This window comes from Elephas maximus, chromosome 3 (assembly GCF_024166365.1).
Source record: "Elephas maximus indicus isolate mEleMax1 chromosome 3, mEleMax1 primary haplotype, whole genome shotgun sequence".
NCBI lineage: Eukaryota > Metazoa > Chordata > Mammalia > Proboscidea > Elephantidae > Elephas > Elephas maximus.
In genome coordinates this window covers 71,877,742-71,896,762 of record NC_064821.1, presented here as the reverse complement: position 1 = coordinate 71,896,762, position 19,021 = coordinate 71,877,742, and the positions used below count along the sequence as shown (strand labels likewise).

Here is a 19,021-nt window from a genome sequence, read left to right as displayed (position 1 = left end):
ATACCCTTTATTGGACAATTGTCAGTGTAGTATCCCTGCCCTGTAGTATTTCAAGGAGAGAATCAGAAGGAGCAAATGACCTCAGTAGATTCTGATTCTCTTGAGGTCATGTGCCAGTAGCAGCAGGGACTGGATCTACTAAAAACATAGGAAGTTGGATTACTCACACAAAATGGCATTGTTGGCAGACGTCCAAGGCTAATTTCACAAAAACCCAAGTTTTATTTTAAGATAATGTTTTTCTTTTTCTTTCTTTTTTTGGGGGGGGGTGGGGTGGGGCAGGTAGGGTAACAGGATAGGGAAAGTGGGAGAGATTAGTAAGAAGTGAGAGTAATAAGTCTTTGGGGGAGGTGGGTTTTTACGTCATATGCTTTTTTGGTTTTAGGAGCCACAGAGGGAACATCTAAAAGAGAAGCAGCATACTAAAACGTTTTAGTAGGAATTTGAGGAACTTTAGTATACGGATATCATGTTTCTAGAAAAGAAACCTTGATGTAGCTATTTGTGGAATTGTGGAATTTTAGGAAATAGTTATATTTAAAACAGGCACACTTGATGTTTGCGTCTGGGGAAGCACTCTACAGACAGTTTAAAGCTACCATCATAGTGAACTTGCTCCAGTAGTATTTCGGATTCAAATTGAAAATAGAAATAAAAGCTTCAGGTGAAAGGATCAAAGACAGTTTTGTATAGCTCTTTATAAAGGTCTGTGTCTGCCTTGAAGAGATAGAGTAGCAGTAAAAGATTTTTCCAAAAAAAAGATAAAAGTGTAGTTTAGAAATGTGGCCAGTCCTTTTCATACACAAACGATTTCCTTTTCTTCTTCATAGCTGTCGCAGCGGCTGCAGCTTCAGCAAATGGAGCAGCTACTGGTCTTGCTGGAACAACAAATGGACCGTTTCGCCCTTTAGGAACCCAGCAGCCTCAGCCACAGCCCCAGCAGCAGCCTAATAACAACCTTGCATCCAGCTCTTTCTATGGCAACAACTCTCTGAGCAGCAATTCACAGAGCAGCTCCCTCTTCTCCCAGGGCTCTGCCCAGCCTGCCAACACATCCTTGGGATTTGGAAGTAGCAGTTCTCTCGGCGCCACCCTGGGATCAGCTCTCGGAGGGTTTGGAACAGCAGGTAGAAATCAGACTGATGTGCTGTTAAAACTGAATTTTAATTATTTTTACAATCATGATGGATCATTGACAGTGCATGGAGCCCAGGACAGATATCACAGGCAGATTTGGACAGAGCCCCGTGGGAACCCAGCCATCCTGCAAGTCTTTGAGATGATGGACTATTGAAATCAAGTTATGTAGTTGGGGCCTACTTCAGGTTTACGCTCATGTTGCTACTTATTTATACTCACATAGTCAATTTATTTCAGGGATTAGAATACCAGGAGAGATTTTTCCCAGGCATTGGGAAGAATGTGGAGGAGAATATAGAAATGTGGATCTTAAAAATTGAGGGAGGAGGACTTGCCAAAGATCACAGGGTAGAGTACCCCATAATCAAGACTGAGCAGAGTTCTTGGCCTGATGGCCTTAAAGAGACATGAGTTTTCTCCAGTCTTTTGAGAAGAATTAAGGTGGACATTATGGGAAACTGGGAGGAAGGATCTTAGACCAAGGTATTTTTAATGTGTTTTGATGGGAGAAAAAAGCAGAAAAGCAGGAAGGTGAACAATGGGATAATTGCAGTGGCTGTAAAACAATGTAATCTGAAAACAGAAGGGCATGTTTGAGATAAAGTATCCTATTTGGAATTGGGGGCCTAGGAACAACACTTCAGTGAACCCATTGAGGAAACTTTCGTATATAAATCTTGTGTAGTGGGGCAATACCCCATTTATGAATCTTTTTTCTATACTCCATTTTTCTACTAGAACCTTTTGGGTTGATGAAAGGCATTCTTTCTAGCCCATTTTCTTTCACCTTTTCCATAGCTGTGGCCGTCAGAGCTTTTTAACCCTGCCCTATTCCGTAATATCTGACACAAAAGGAAGTTAAATTTGGCATATGTGTGATGGTTTGAACAGAAGTTTCCTGTTAATCTGAGCCATGTCCTCTTTATTACTTTATCTGTCCCTAGAACTGCTACATTAGCAGTTAGGCTTTGTCTGCTGACAAACATTTGCGGTGGTAAGGAGTCTGGATCAAAGTGTTAGGAACAGGTCACTGGGCTTGTTCTTCAAAGAACAGGCCTGTTCTTATCTGCATTGTTTTAATTCCATTTTAGTTGCAAACTCCAACACTGGCAGTGGCTCCCGCCGTGACTCCCTGACTGGCAGCAGTGAGCTTTATAAGAGGACATCGAGCAGCTTGACCCCCATTGGACACAGTTTTTATAACGGCCTTAGCTTTTCCTCCTCTCCTGGACCCGTGGGCATGCCTCTCCCTAGTCAGGGACCAGGACATTCACAGACACCACCTCCTTCCCTCTCTTCACATGGATCCTCTTCAAGCTTAAACCTGGGTAAGAACCATTACTCTAACACCACCTTGAACTCTAGAAATCTCTTGCCACCAATGACATTAGAAGTACTTTGCATAAGCAAAGGGCAGTCCCCTTTATCCTAGAAGTGTCCTGTGCCTTCCTTAAATACCTCACGTTATCAGGCTGAACCTAGACAGATAGTGGTTTTGCATTTAGGAAAGTGTGGGTGCATTCCCTGTATATTCACTTCAGCGTTAGTATAAACATCTTGTTCTTTGGCTACCTGTCAGATGTCTTTCATTATAATGATAGTACAGGTTCATTTACTAAAGCTGGAAAACACAGGGAAAAATAATTTATTCACCTAGGATCACCACCTGAAATACCACTACAATTACTATTTTGCCTTATTTCTTTTCAGACTTTATCCTCTATGTGTATGTTTAATATCTTTATTTTTTTCCACATTTAGCATTTTATTAAAAATTTTTTGCTAGATTCTTTAAAAAAAATCTTTGCAAATACACTCTTAAACTACACATTATACTAACGAGTAGATGTGTATTTCCCTATTATATATTTAAGTTATTTTATGTATGGGATTTTAAAATGTTAACATCTAGATCCTAGAAAATGAAGAAGAAAAAGAGGATCCTAAGCAGCAGGCTCTAAGAATGGAGAAAAAATTACATTAACTTTTTTGGCGGCAAATGTCTTAAATCTTTCAGATGTTTTCTTATCTCAGAAACCAGTCATGAGCTACATGGTGTGCAAACCTTCCCCTCCTCCCCAATTCTCATTACCTTTTTAGTTTGGATTGTGATGTACTGATTCACTTCATCGATGGGGAGGTTTGACTTAGAAATAGAGTGACCATATAATTTATTATGCAGACCAGGACACTTTCCAGAATAAGAAGGGGGTGCTATTTAATAATTACTCTGTGATGACAGGTCTAAATCAGGAGTGTCTGGGCTAATCAACCTATATGGCTGTCTTATCTAAAAGATTCTGCGTTTAACCAGCAAGATTAAAAGTGCCTTCATGGACTCACAAATAGGAACTGAGTAAAAATGGATAGGATGCTTTCTTTTGGAAAGACAAAGACTGGGAAATGATCTATAGAAATCAAGAAAAATCTGCAGGGGGTAGGGTGATAGAGCTTGCTCCAACAACTCACATTATTCTAGGACTAAGAGTGATATCTGAGTGTGAAAGAGGTGAGTTTTAAGGTAAAACTATGTGTATATGTATGGCACATACATATCGTATGTGTATGTGTGTGTATCCAGAAATTTCACACAGTAAGAACGATAGTTGTAGAGTTCACACGGTAAGAACTATACTTGGATATTACCTTAGAAAAGTTGTAGGGACATTCCTGATTGTTAGGTTCATCAGGCCTGGTTAAAGGAATAGAGTACATTGCACAATGTTTCCTGGTGACAGAATGCCTGGCTTTAAAGACCCTGGGGTCAATGTGAAATCTGTAGGGGGAGGTGAAAGTCCCAGTTTGATAATGTGGGTAGAAGGAAGGAACTAAACATTTACGGAGCAGTTATTACCTTGTAGGGTTTAATGGTGTTGGGTCCTATACATAACAGCTCCGGGAGAGTTACGGAAGTGAGCAAACTGAGTCTGAAAACTTGAATACCTTGCCTAGATCTTCTCAGATTTGAACAGATTGAGAATTAAGCCCTTTTGACTCCAGAACGTGCAGTTTCAGTGTATATCCTGTCACGTGATGTGCCCAGGATGTCTTCTGAGCCAGTCATTATTAGATCCAGAAATCTCCCTTTTTTATTTCCTTGTCTAAACATTTAAACTGTGTCAGTTCATTCTGAATACTCGTTAAAATCTGTAAGCTTTTTTTTTTTTGGTTAACAGCCAGATAAAAATGTAAATGAATAATTATGGCCATCTTCCAAAAATTTTTTATTTAAGTAAATAGGTGGCAGGCCAGATTTATGGGCTGTAGTTTGTCCACCCCAGAACTAAAAGCTGTGGCTGTTGGTGTATGAAAATGGAGCTGGAAACATTGCTTGCCTGCACAGTGCCTTTCATCTTTCCAATATATCAGCAATTTAACGAAATACGTTCTCTTCTTAATTCATGTTTTTCCTGTGATGTAGGAAATAACTTGGTGTGAGTTATTTCTTGTTTTGATGATTTTTGCTGTCTGACTTGTTTTATATTTAATATATCTTCTCCTTTAAAAAATCACCTTGTTTAAGTAGTTTAGTTGTGTTATTTGCAGTGGACTTCCTATTGTTGCATGTAATACGTAAATAACATGCCATTCCTGAGAACCTTTCTGTCTTGATATATAAAGCTTTGCCTCACCTAGGTCTGTGAACTTGGGAAAGCGTTCTTCTATGCGGTAGTCTTAACCTAGAGAAAACAGGTGTGGTACTTGGTTTCTGACAGGTCCGTGAGAAAAGGCCCTAAAAGACATCTTGGTGCAAGAAACTTAACATTTCTTCACCACGTATATATTGGGCCAACCTAATATAGCTTCTACTACTTACATTACCTTATTGATGCCACCAGTTACTAAGTCATCAGCAACCATGCTAAGCATTTTATATTTATTGTATTTACTCAGAATAACTGTTGTACACGTGGAAACTAATGCTGCACAGCTAGTGAGTACACCCACTAGACTATATCTCTCTTACCCCGGTGTGGATCTTCTCTCCATCACGTCATTTTCACACTCCGTCTAAGTAGGCAGGCATGTGTTAGGATATTTGCAAAAAATGTTAGTGATCTGCTTAGTAATTTCTTTCCCCCATGATTTATCACTTACTGAGTACCTGCTTAAGACCCTTGAATGTTTTCCATTACTTTTTGTTTAAAGTCCGAACTTCTGTTTTTAAAAAACTTTGAGTTATATTTTACATATCATGAAGTTCATCCATTTCTAGTGTACAATTCATTGATTTTTTAGTAACTTTGAGTTTTAGAGTATTTTTAACTCCCCGGGAAGATCCCTAATGCCCATTTACAGTTAATCCCCATTCCTACCCTCAGATTAGCCACTAATCTATTTTCTGTCTCTATGAATTTGTCTTTTCTGGACATTTTACATAAATGGAGCCATACAATATGTGGTCTTTTGTATGTGGCTTTTTTCACTTTTCATGTTTTTGAGGGCTCATCCGTGATGTAGTATGTGTCTGTAGCTTGTTCTTTTTATTGCTGGATTGATTGTATGGGTATACCACATTGTATGGATATACCGTGTTTTATTATCTACTCACCACGTCATAGACATTTGTTATTTCTTGTTTTGGGCTATTATAAATAATGCTGCTATGAACGTTTGCATACGTGTCTTTCTGTGGATATATGTTTTTATTTCTCTTGAGTTAGATACCTAGGAATGGAATTGCTGGGTCATATGTTAGTTTTATGTTTAATTTTTTGAGAAACTACCAAACTTTTCCAAACTGGCTGTATGACTTTATGTTCCCATCAGCAGTGTAGGAGGTTCTAGTTTTTCCACATCCCCACCATCATTTGTTATTATCTTTTTTAACTTTTCTTGTTGTTGTGAAATGGCATCTGAATGTGATTTTAATTTCCATATCCCTAATGACTAATGGGAAACCCTGGTGGCGTAGTGGTTGAGTACTACAGCTGCTAACCAAGAGGTCAGCAGTTCGAATCCTCCAGGTGCTCCTTGGAAACTCTATGGGGCAGTTCTACTCTGTTTTATAGGGTCGCTATGAGTTGGAATTGACTTGACGGCAGTGGGTTTGGGTTTTGTTTTTTTTGTTTAATGAATAATAATGATGTTGAGCATGTTTTTATGTGCTTACGAGCCATTCGAGATCTTCTTTGGTGAAATGCCTGTATATATCTTCTGCCCATTTTTTGGGTTGGGATGTTCCTCTTAAGTTGAGTTCTTTGTTCTTTGTATATTTCAGATGTTGTTGTTAGGTGCTGTCGAGTCGGTTCCTACTCATAGTGACCCTGTGTGGCACAGAATGAAACGCTGCTGGGTCTTGTGCCACGGTCACAGTTGTTGTTATGCTTGAGTCCATTGTTGCAGCCACTGTGTCACTCCATCTCGTTGAGGGTCTTCCTCTTTTTCACTGACCCTCTACTTTACCAAGCGTGGCGTCCTTCTCCAGGGACTGATCCCTCCTGACAACATGTCCAAAGTGTGAAAGATGCAGCCTCGTAATCCTTGCTTCTAAGGAGCATTCTCTTATACTTCTTCCAAGACAGATTTGTTTGTTCTTTTGGCAGTCGTTGGTATATTCAGTATTCTTTGCCAACACCACAATTCAAAGGCGTCAGTAATTCTTTTGGTCCTCCTTATTCACTGTCCAGCTTTCGCATGCATATACGGCAATTGAAAACACCGTGGCTTGGGTCAGGCGCACCTTGCTCTTGATGGTGACATCTTTGCTTTTCAACACTTTAAAAAGGTCATATACTAGATAGAAGGTTTTTATTGAATGTTTTGCATTTATTCCAGTCTTCAGCTTATGTTTTCATTTTTTAAATGATGTCTTTTGAAGTTCAGAAGTTTTAAATTTTGATGAAATTCAGTTTATCAATTTTTTTCTTTTAGGAATCATGCTTTTGGCATAGTATCTGAAAAATCTTTACCCAAGATCTGGAAGATTTTATCCTGTGTTTTCTAAAAGTTTATTCTTTTAGCTCTTAGAGTTAAGTATATTTTGAGTTAAATTTTGTTTACAGAGTGAGGCGAGAGTTTACCTTTTTGCCTGTGAATAGCTACCTGTCCTAGCACCATTTTCCTCAGCAAGGTTTTGTAATTTTCACCATATAATCCTTGCACTTCTTTTCTTAAGTTTATTCCTAAGTACTTTTTGGGGGGATGCTATTGTAAATGAAATGGAATTGATTTTCATTTTCAGATTGTTGCTTGCATACAGAAATTTAATCAATTTTTGTGTATTGATCTTATATCCTGCGATCGTGTGCTTATGTATCAGTTCTGATAGTTATGAGTGAATTGCTTAGGATTTTCTAAGGGTTTTTTTTTTTTTTTTTAATGTTGTCTGTGAATAAAAGCAGTTTAAACTCTTCTTCCTTTCCAATCTGGATGCTTTTTATTTTTCTTACCTGATTGCACTGGCTAAAACCTTGCACTAGTATTATATTTAAATAGAATATATGAGAGTGGTCATTCTTACCCTGTTTCTGATGTTAAGGGTGAAGTGCTTATTCCTTTACCATTAAGTATGGTTATTGTTGTGTGCTGTCAAGTCGATTCTGACTAACAGAGACCCTATAGGACAGCATAGAACTGCCTCATAGGGTTTCTTAAGGTGTAACCTTTATGAGAGCAGATTGCCAGGTCTTCTGCAGAGTGACTAGTGGGTTTAAACCACTGACCTTTTGGTTAGCAGCCATTGGACCACCAGGGCTCCTTTAAGTATGATCATTGTAGGCTTTTTGTAGATGCCTTTTAGCAAGTTAAGGAAATTTTCCTCTAGTCCAAGCATGTTTTTGTCATGAATGGGTTTTGGATTTTCTCAAATGCTTTTTCTGTGTCTATTGAGATGATCGTGTGGTTTTTGTCCTTTACTTTATGACTGTGGTATATTGTATTAGTTCATTTTCAGATGTTAACCCAACCTTACATTTCAGAGATAAATCCCACTTGTTTATGATCTGTAATTTTTTTTATATATTGCTGGTTTGTTAATATTCTTGTTGAGGATTTTTGTATATGTGTTTATTAAGGATGTTAGTCTGTAGTTCTCCTTTGTTGTGATGTCTTTGCCTAGCTTTGGTAGCAGAGTGATACTGGCCTCATAGAAAAAGTTGGGAAGTATACCATCTTTCTTTATTTTCTGGAAGGGGTTGTAGAGTGTTGTTATTAATTCTTCTTTAAGTATTTGAAAAAATTCACCAGTGAAGCCATCTTGGCCTGGACTTTTCTTTGCAGAAAAAATTTTAATTACTAATTCAATTTTTTTACTTGTTATATAGGTCAGTTCAGATTTTCATTTTCTTGAGTAAGTGTTGGTAATTTGTGACTTTTAAGGAATTTGTACATTTCATCTGAGTTGTCAAATTTGTTGGCGTAAAGTTGTTAATTAAAAACAAATTTTAAACTCTTCCTCTGTCTTTCCCTCTCTCAATCTCCTCCTCTTCCACCTCCCCAAACATAACATACACACACATGCACGTCTGTCCTTGGTAATAAAAACAAAAAATTTTATAACCCTGAGAGAGGCAGGTGTTACAAGTATTTATTTTGTTTGGTTTAAGTATGTATTGTATTTCTGAAGTTATAATTATTTCATTATTATTAATATAATTAACAACTAGTCTATAACCCCCATTTGTGGCTTATATTTGGGCCTAGATGAAGCCCTTGGGCTCTGTCTTAGTTGTCTAGTGCTGCTATGACAAAATTACCACAAGTAGATGGCTTCAACAAACAGAAGTTCATTCTCTCACAGTCTAGTAGGCTAGAAGTCCAAATTCAGGGTGTCAGCTCCAGGGAAGGGCTTTCTCTCTCTCTCTCTCTCTGCTCTGGAGGAAGGTCCTTATCATCAGCCTTCCTCTGGACTAGGAGCTTCTCAGCACAGGGACCCTGGGTCCAAAGGACGTACCCTTCTCCTGGCACTACTTTCTTGGTGGTATGAGGTCCCCAGGTGTCTCAGCGCGATTCTCTTGTTTTATATCTCGCAAAAGAGATTGGATTAAGATACAATGTAATCTTGTAGATTGAGTTCTCCCTCATTAACATAACTCCTGCTAATCCCATCTCATCAACATCATAGAGATAGGATTCACAGCACATAGGAAAATCACATCAGATGACAAAATGGTGGACAATCACACAGTACTGGGAATCATGGCTGAGCCAAATTGATACACATATTTTTTGGGGATACAGTTCAACCCATGACAGCTCTTACCAATGCCTAAAGCATTTATCTCTAGTAAATGCCACTTCCTGTCTTAAAAAGAAAAACTATAGAATATGGATGTGAGCATCCCAAAAGGCTGCTTCCTACCTTAATGGTCTCATGTCCTGCCTACCCATCACTGTGTCCTACTCCCAGGCCCTCCCCATTTCCTAGAATGCCTCTACATGCTTACTTTTCTGTACAATCCCCTGGTTGTGCCATTTTAATCTCTTAGTATTTAAGAGGTAACAGAAGATATTTGCATGACTGAAACCCCCAAGACTTTAAATGTGCCCTGGGAGAAAAGGGTGTGCTTGTGCATTCCCACAGGGTTGGAACACAGTAAAAATGAGTTAAATAATTCATTTTCCGTCCTCGGCAAAAAAATGTGTAAGCATTTAGTTTTATTATCATGGTAGAGGAAACCCTGGTGGCATAGTGGTTGAGTGCTATAGCTGCCAACCAAAAGGTCGGCAGTTCAGACCCACCAGGCGCTCCTTAGAAACCCTCTGGGGCAGTTCGCCTCTGCCCTGTAGGGTTACTCTGAGTCAGAATTGACTTGACAGCAACAGGTTTCATCATGGTAGAATTCCTGTCTTCTTCAAATTGATTCTTTGTGTCCTTTAAATTCAGGATTGTATATGCCTTTAGTCTTTTAAGAAAAGCAAAGCTTAAACACAAAATACTCTTCTTTGTCTTGTCCTGAAGTAGATGTCTCTCATGTTCTGGTCAATAACTTGTACTAATTGTAGGTTTTTTGTTTGTCAGGTAGGTGCCTTTGAGTACTTCCCTGTTCTACACGGAAAGGCAGCATTTTATGCTTGTTCATCTGATTCTCTGAAAGAGACTTATCTGTAAAACTAACCATGTGAAAATTAACTTATTTTGGACTCCTTAGTATTATGCACTGTTGTTAGTTGCTGTCAAGTGGATCATGCACTAAAGACAATCGGTCTTGGGCTTATTTTAATTAGGACCTTGGTGTCGTGTTAGTAAGTGAATTAGGGAGAACTTATTTTAAAAGCAGTTTACATCTGCCAGTATTAAATACAGATTCAGGTGTGTGTTGGGGGACCTTGGAAGTTTGTCTTTAAAGGTAAGAAACAGGCCATTAGATCTGTGAGTCCAAAAAGCAAATAAATGCAAAGGGGATGGAATTCTAGATAGCTACTGGCAGAAAACCCTTTTGTAGAATTTTATTAAATAACTGAAGTGTATATTAACTTAATAATAAAGACATTTAAGCCCTTAATTTCTGTGGAAAGTTGTCATAGGACAACCACCATAAAAATACTGTAGAAAATTTTATGAAATTACTAAAGGGCCCTCTTTGAAGCCGTATGAGAAATGATCATTTCAAACACCTCCAGAGCCTCTCCAGAGGAAAATTGCTGGAGTACATGTCAGATTTAAAGCCCTGTAATAAACTGGAGAACATATTGCTGCATATTCCACATCTATGGGAGAATCAAGCAGTAAATACTTACTGTTGGTCTATTATTTGCCAGCACCCGAAACAAAACAAAAACTGGAAATAGAAAACTAGAATTTTAAGCAAAAAATTGCTTTTAAAATTGGTGTAATTTTAAAAGCAGTACTGTAAGACTCAAAATATGACTGTGAGCCGTCACTTTACCACTTATAATTTTGTAACTGGAAGTTCCCCTACTCACCTTTGAGACATTGCTATATGTCTTCCTTTCTTGACAGCAAAAGCTGTGTGTATATACGTGTGGGCATCCCTGGGTGGCGCAAATAGTTAAGCACTCTGTTGCCAACTGAGATGTTGGCAGTTCAAGTCCACCCAGAGGTGGCTCAGAAGAAAGGTTTGGTGATCTACGTTTTAAAAAAAAACAAAGATCAGCCATTGAAAGCCCTGTGGAGCACAGTTCAATTCTGACGCACATGGGGTTGCCATGAGTCAGAGTTGGCTCAGTGGCAGCTGGTGTGTGTGTGTGTGTGTGTGTGTGTGTGCCCGCACATTTGTGTGTACACCAGTGTTGGCATCCAAGAAGACCAGAGATAAAAATTCAGAGCAAATGGGTAAACCTTTATTGCAACCGTATTAGCCACTGTTCACTCCAGCCCCTTCTGGTAGATTAGGCAGGATGCTTTTGGTTGCAGTAACAGTCCGACTAATAGTGACTCATACAATAGTGTCTTTTTTCTTTTTATTACGCTTATTGGCTCATGTAACTAGAAGTATAGAGGGTAGGGCAGCTTCAGGGTTGGTTGGCTCCATCATTCAACACTGTTACCAAAAACCTGGCTACCTTCCATATCAATATGTTTGTTAGGAGTTTAGTTCTGTTTCTCTGTTAATTTGCTACTTCCCCCTTAAGTCCCACTGTCGGTGCTGGTTTCTTAAGATATTTTAATTTTCAAAACTTTGTGTGTTCGTGCCATTCTTTCTTCTTAAGCACATGCCTTGCTGTTACCACAGTTAACAGTACCTGCTGACCTACCTGATTTCTACCTCTTTGCCCATTTCTCCCCAAGCTCTGGTAAATAACCCTCAATGCATGGAAGAAAGCAGAATTGTTTTTGAAATGGAACAAAGAGCAGTCATATGGCTGGCTGCTGTTCTCTTTTCATATGAACCTTCTCTTTTCCTTTCCTTAAAATGTTCTTCATTTGGGTTAAAAATTGTGGTGGAGTTTGACGGGAATAGGAGCGTCCTTTATAACAAAACTTGACGTAACCGAGTCCAAAAATGACTTTGGTGTGACTTTGGTGTAGTAGCAAAGACCCTGACCCTGGAGTCAGGAGCCCTTTGATGAATTCTGACCATGATGATTTTGTATTTTTGGACAAGCATTGCATCTCGCTGGGTCTTAAGTGCCTATTCTGTAAACAGGAATTAAAAACTCCTCTTCCACACTGCCAGTGAGAATTCATCAGAAAGTATATATGAAAAATTTTGGGTGCAGGTTCTGGCCTAAAACAAATTCTCAGTAAATGTTTTCAGATTTTAACCTTGAGCCATTTCTTTTTGGCTCCATCACTTTCACTGTGACCGAGACCTTTGAAGCTGGGCGCTAGAATTCTGTGGAGAAATCCAAGCCAGGTGTCTTTTTGTAGCTACCATTAAACTCCAAATTGGACGTTCATTAAGACTCACGAGGTTAGCTGACAGTTGACGTTGAAGTGACTTTTCTCATGGATCCTGAATGATTCATCAGAGCTGTTTGTGATTTATGTGGTGTTCCTTATGTACTCTGCTTTTTTGTTAAAAATGAGTGTTGGGAGGGGCCGAGGAGTCACATCATTTTTATAGTGTAATCTAACGTTTAAAAAAAAGTTAAGTTTATTAAAATTATGTACTTATTATAATTTATTATACTTCCCATTTTGATAAAACCTTTTGGTCATATCTCTGTTCTGTCTCCCTAGGGATTCACAATGATTATTCCCTTGTCACCAGTCAAAAGAGCAATATCAGTGTCATCAAAGTTGTTGCTGCTGCAATCATTTCAGGCTCTGTCCCAATAGAACTTGTTAAGAGCTGCCCATTCCTGATGAAGAACTTGAAAACTTTGCATTTAAGTGTATTTCCTTTTTTTTACCCCTTGTCTCTAATCCTTGACCTGGGGTGCCTTAATGATTTTCACACTCCAGTTTAGCAGCAAAACCATTCCTTCAAAGACAGTTCTTTTGAGGGGAGCTCCCTATATAAAGGAAACCCTGGTGGCTTAGTAGTTAAATGCTGCGGCCAGTAACCAAAAGGTTGGCAGGTCGAATCCACCAGGCGTTCTTGGAAACTCTATGGGGCAGTTCTACTCTGTCCTATAGGGTCACTACGAGTCAGAATTGACTCCACGGCAATGGGTTTGGTTTCGCTGGTTCCCTGTATAAAACAAGGAACCCTGGTGGCACAACAGTTAAGTGCTTGGCTGCTAACTGAAAAGTTGGCGGTTCAAACCTACCCAGCAGCTCCACAGGAGAAAGACCTGTGATCTGCTTCTATAAAGATTACAGCCTAGGAAACCCTGTGGGGGCAGTTCTACTCTGTTATATGGCGTTGTTGTGTGTTGAAATCAACTTGATGGCACACAACAGCAATAATAACTATATAAAAGAGACCAACTTGGATGCTTTGGTATTTTGGGAGGGTTTCAAATGCGAGTTGGGCTTGTTCGAGAATGGAGGGACTTCATAGAACTTAGAGTGGAAACCACTGAAGTCTCATTACATTTTCTATTCGTTGTCTAATTCCTTAGCTGGTGTTCGGCGCTGGGTCATACAGCAGGCACACTTCTTCTTCCTTAATACTTACTAAGGGCTACATTAACTAGTGCTCCATTATTGCTGACAGTCTACTATCAGCGGTAAAAAGCCTTGCCTTCTCAACCTTTGTGCAAGAGTTTCCTTCCAGCTAAGAAGCTTTATGACACTAATATAATTAAGTTTTAACACGAAAGTAACAATTGAAAAGAAATCGGAGATGATGTAGGCTTTCATGTACGGGATACTTTTTCTTCTCTTGAACAAGGTTTCTTAAGAATGAGTCTTGAGTTCTCTTGTTCTGTAACCAACAGGAGGACTCACAAACGGCAGTGGAAGATACATCTCTGCTGCTCCAGGCGCTGAAGCCAAGTACCGAGCGAACAGTGCCTCCAGCCTCTTCAGCCCCAGCAGCACCCTTTTTTCTTCCTCCCGTTTGCGATATGGAATGTCTGATGTCATGCCCTCAGGCAGGAGCAGACTTTTGGAAGATTTTCGAAATAATCGGTATCCCAATTTGCAACTACGGGAAATTGCTGGGCATATAATGGAATTTTCCCAAGATCAGCATGGGTCCAGGTGAGGACTTGGCTTTGGCGCTTAAGGTAACTGAAGTCTAAATGCATTAAATTCCATGCTTTAGATAGGTATACATTAAAGTAAATTATCCTAAAATCATTTGAACAAAGTGTACCTCTTAGTATCCTTCCCATTATTTATTTCAGAGGGACGTGGATATGAAGGTCACCAGATACGCAGTGGTTGAAAAGGGTTCTTTTCGTAGTCTGGATCACATGCTTAAAGCTAACCATCTACCTTTCTGAAAGAGAAGCATGGTGCGCCTAGTTCATGAGAAAACTCACAAAGTGTCTCTAAGAAACAGAAGCGTCAACACAAAGACATACATACACTTTTGCTAATTTAAGCATTATAAAGAATCTTTTGATCTCAAAGAGGCATTATTCAAATAAAAGTTTGGATCTGTGGTGCTTAGAAGTAAGACAACGCCTTCACTTTTCTTTGTTATTTCACTCTATAGACATGAGAGTCTGTGTAGAGGGGAGAGAGAAATAGTTATTATAAAAGATAGAATTTGGCTTGGGTTACCATTCCTTGTTTGGATGTTCCAGTGTGCTTCAGAGAAAGAGACCTTTGGTCCGGGGCGGGGGTGGGGGGGTGGGAGGAAGCTTAATTAGGGTGACCTCATCCATCCTCCTTTACCTATTTGTCTCAGTTTCCCTTTCTGCTTCATTCCCTCTGATTATTCCCAGTGAAACAGCTTCTAAAGATCCTATCTCTTGTTTAAGTTGTTTGCTTACTATGGGGCAAGGATTTCTCACATTTGGGTTCTGTAGGATCGGTTCAGAGATGATATGATTTCCCTGATGTAGTCACCTCAGCTGGAAAAGGTAGACTGAGTAGTGGCCACTTCAGAAAACCCTGCAGATAGAAATAACAAGGAATTCTGTACCCTATCATTTATGAATACTGCTTCATATGAACGAGTTAATATATGTGGATGGTTTTTAAAGGAAAAAGACACTGATGTGGGACTGGTTTTTAAAGGAATAAGAGAAATAGAATTTTCCCTGTGTTATTTCCACCTTTACCTCCCCTTGTCTCTTTTTCTGCTCCCATTTTCATCTTTCCCTCTGTTCCACAAATAAAATACAATTTTGTACCTGTGCCATACTGTAATGAAATTTACTAAAATTTAAGTATACTTTTGAAAGCCCAGCTAAGTTTGAAGGTGCATCACACTTTGTACCTTTTTTTTTTTTTTTTTCTTTACAGAAAGTATTCCTTTAAGTGAGCTCAAGGGATCAATTTAAACAACACTAACTTTCTGTATATATGTAGACATACATGTGTACATACACACACACACACACACACACACAGAATTGTTAGAACTGATGTATGAATTGAGTTACCCTTATTTATTTCCAAGTCCTCCTCAAATGCTGTGATTGTCCTTTTTATTTTGCACTTCCAGATTCATTCAGCTGAAACTAGAGCGTGCCACACCAGCTGAGCGCCAGCTTGTCTTCAATGAAATCCTCCAGGCTGCTTACCAGCTAATGGTAGATGTGTTTGGAAATTATGTCATTCAGAAGTTCTTTGAAGTAAGCCTTTGTTCTTTCTGTCCTTTGACTTTAGAGAGTCTCCAGAGAATTTTGATTTTCTTTAGTGTTTTTAGAATCGCAATCTCGTTTCTGTTTCTCAAAATGAATTGTGTGTGGTCTTTTTGAAGAGCTGTATAATGTTTCTTCAGTTCATTGGTAGCAGTCCGTCTATTCTGTATGGTTTAAATACCCAAGCAGGTGATGCCAGTCTACTTCTGAAATGTGCTTTGAAAACCAGTGTCCCCATTTAGGACCCAGCATTATTTCTGATAGTAGTTTCACTGAACATGTCATTTTTGCTGGAAGTAATTATTTGAGATACTTTCACCAAGATCACAATAAAGTGTTCTGAGAAATGAAATTTTATTTTGCTTTTAAGATTCCTAGAGAATTGCCTTTAAACATCCACTTCTGTTTTTTCCATCATAAACTAGGATTATGAAGATTGTTAAATGCTTCTTGTCAAGTGATCCTTTGACCTTTCTTGGGTTCCTTATTTCACCTCTGTTTATTTGAGTAATGGCCAATTTTATTATTATCTTCATTAAGAGATAATGAGATTTTCTTTGATTTATGTGAAGATAAAAATTTAGAAAAGTCCTTATAGAATTTTGATTAACTCATGACCTTTGTCCTCCTAAATTTTCTCATGAAGAGTTAAATACTTTGACCATGAATTCTCCAGCTATGGACTAAGAAACCAAGTTAAACAAGGCTCTTTTATTTTAGAATGTCTTTTTAGTGCCGTTTTGTCACAAATCTAAAAATGCAGAGATCTTTAGCTCTGGAGCCTGATGCAGCTTGGAGTGGTACAGTGAACAGTGGATTATAGCCATGTGATTTGGGGCAAGCTAGAGAACTTCCAGAGACCCTGGTGGCATAGTGGTTAAGTGCTACAGCTGCGAGCCAAAAGGATGGCAGTTCAAATCCACCAGACGCTCCTTGGAAACTCTGTAGGGCAGTTCTGCTCTGTCCTATGAATCAGACCCAACTCGATGGCAACGGGTTTGGTTTTGGGTTGGTTAGAGAAATTCCCTGGACCTTAGCTGTATGGGAAAAAAAAGGTGGTTGGACAAGCAGATCATTAAAGTCTCCTCCAGTGTTGTGATTATGCTATTCAAACTAAAATAAAAAGCCAAAGATGGAAAATCATTCTAAGGTTTTAACGTTGTACAGCCTTCTCTCTTGATTCTACTGTTTCTTTCCCTAGTCTTATATAAATAGACAATATCAATTCTTGAAATGATACGGAATGCTAATTCAAAACAGGGTCCATATGTGCTTTGGCTTAAACTTACTGTCGATGAAAGAAAAGCATTTCAGCCTGTGGGCCTCAGACACCCAAAGTGCTGTGGATTTACTGCAAGAAGTCCTTGTAGTCCTTGCCTAAAGACCTAATAAACAGTGTCTCCCACACGTACTAACAAGAATAAATATAAAGTCTCTAGTGATTAATGGAGTGTAGATTAATTTAATAGTATAGTGAATTAGTGGGCAGCTTTTTTGGGTAATTACATATTTGCTTAGTCAGCAGATACTAGTAGTGAGCCTGCTGCTGTGGTGTATCTGAGAAAAAAATTTTTTTTTTTTAACGTTCAAAAGGGTTCCTTACAATCAGAGATTAAGAGCTACTGGTTCCAGAAAGTACAAGCTCTTTAAACAAAAGGTTTAGTTAATCATAGGTTACAGGGCAAAAAGAGTTTATACCAGTAACTGATACAGAATAATGAGTGCTTTTTCTGGTTTCTTTCCTTCTACCTAAGTAATGGTGTTCACCCACACATTATATCTAGTTTGGCAGCCTTGAACAGAAGCTGGCTTTGGCAGAACGGATTCGAGGCCATGTCCTGTCATTGGCGCTGCAGATGTATGGCTGCCGTGTTATCCAGAAAGCTCTTGAATTTATTCCCGCAGACCAGCAGGTAATTGTAAGTTTCCCCTTTAATTTTCTCTTGGTGTTTGATATTTCTCCACGGTACATGTAGTAAACCATGTAAATCTGTCAGTCTTGAGTTTTCTTTTATAGTTTTTCTTTGGAGCGTGTGGCTGCCTTGTGCATGGCAAGCATGAACTATGCATTTGTAAATTTACAGTGGATGAAGTCTCCTGTGTTAAAACCAGTAGCTTCCAATAACCTTCTCTTTGACCAGAACTTAGTCATTAGTAGGTAGAATTTTATAGGTAGGTTTTTTGTTTCCCATCAATTAAAGCAAGTCAAATGCTAGTAAGTTGTCGTTTTTTTTTTTTTTTTAACGTGCACTGCATTCCAATTTTGATCCAAGCCACCTGCCATTTTTCTTCACTCCTTCTTCTTTATTCATTCCACCAATGTGTGTCATGCAGCACCTGGCCTAGCACATTGACCTAATACCCAGACATGGACTCACAGAGATGACTGAGACCCAGTCCCTATCCACAAAGAGTACAGTTTGGTAGGGGCAATGCAATGCAGTGGATTGCTTTTATATGGCCTTGCCCATCATGGGCTTGTAATTCCTGCCAAATGATTGCGTGGGACTGTGCAAATAAGGTACTTGTGGCCCACCAAGAGAACTGGACAGCTTACTAATAATACAGATAAGGTGCTTGGTACCCCTGTGGTTGTGGGGCCATGCAAATAAGGTGTATGAAACCCTAACAAGGGAATTAGTCAGTTTTGCCATCCTGCTAGGCTTAAAATGGGCCATCCCAAAGGTGGAAAGGGAGCACCTCAGTACCACCAAGAAAGAAGAGATGGGAGTGGAGCACATCCTTTGGAGAACCTCCTAGGCCCAGGAGACAGAGCCGTAATACCAGAAATGGCACAAGAAGATGAGAAGCAGTGGTAGAGAAGCGGCGGCGGCAGACCCAGGAGACCAGCGTACGACAGCGCAGTGGGCTTCCTGGCCCATGGAGTGAGGCGGTTACAGTGGGTGTGCTGACCCACGGAGCGAGAGCGTTGAGCACCTTTAGGCACGAGGATTATTGGCAGACTGGGGTGCCTCTGGGTACTTACTGGCAGAGCTAAAGAGCTTTGTAACACTTGCCTGTGCAGGGCAGAAGCCAGGCTGAGGGCCAGAGAGGCCTGTCTGTGGGCATGGCTGAGAAGAGGCTGTCCTCCTCGAAGAACTGTATCCGAGTCCTTCCTGATCCTGAAATGTAACCTGTTACGTCCCTAGTAAACCCCATAACTGTGGGTGCGGTCTGTGAGTTCTGTGTGGCTGTTGCAACGAATTATCAAAACAAGCAGAGCAATAGAGTGCCGTGGGAGAGAGGAGGTATGTCTGACCTCTGCCTCGTAGGAATCAGCCTTGGGCTGTTGATCATGCTTCTCTCTCCCACTCGTGAAGTTAGAGGT

The 19,021-nt window shown here is 39.5% G+C and overlaps 1 protein-coding gene across 20 annotated transcripts in view; it reads left to right on the top strand.

Moving 5' to 3' along the window:
- The window catches only part of PUM1 (pumilio RNA binding family member 1), a 157,507-nt gene that overhangs the window by 122,116 nt on the left and 16,370 nt on the right, over nucleotides 1-19,021 (top strand). For 13 of the 20 annotated variants that reach the window (XM_049878544.1, XM_049878540.1, XM_049878528.1 and 10 more), the window contains 5 exons: nucleotides 831-1,127; nucleotides 2,232-2,468; nucleotides 13,873-14,137; nucleotides 15,555-15,684; nucleotides 17,478-17,612. In XM_049878544.1, the coding sequence (XP_049734501.1) occupies nucleotides 831-1,127; nucleotides 2,232-2,468; nucleotides 13,873-14,137; nucleotides 15,555-15,684; nucleotides 17,478-17,612 (1,064 nt within the window). The remainder of the gene's footprint in view (nucleotides 1-830; nucleotides 1,128-2,231; nucleotides 2,469-13,872; nucleotides 14,138-15,554; nucleotides 15,685-17,477; nucleotides 17,613-19,021) is intronic. The other 7 variants (XM_049878545.1, XM_049878529.1, XM_049878535.1 and 4 more) reach the window with 3 other exon arrangements.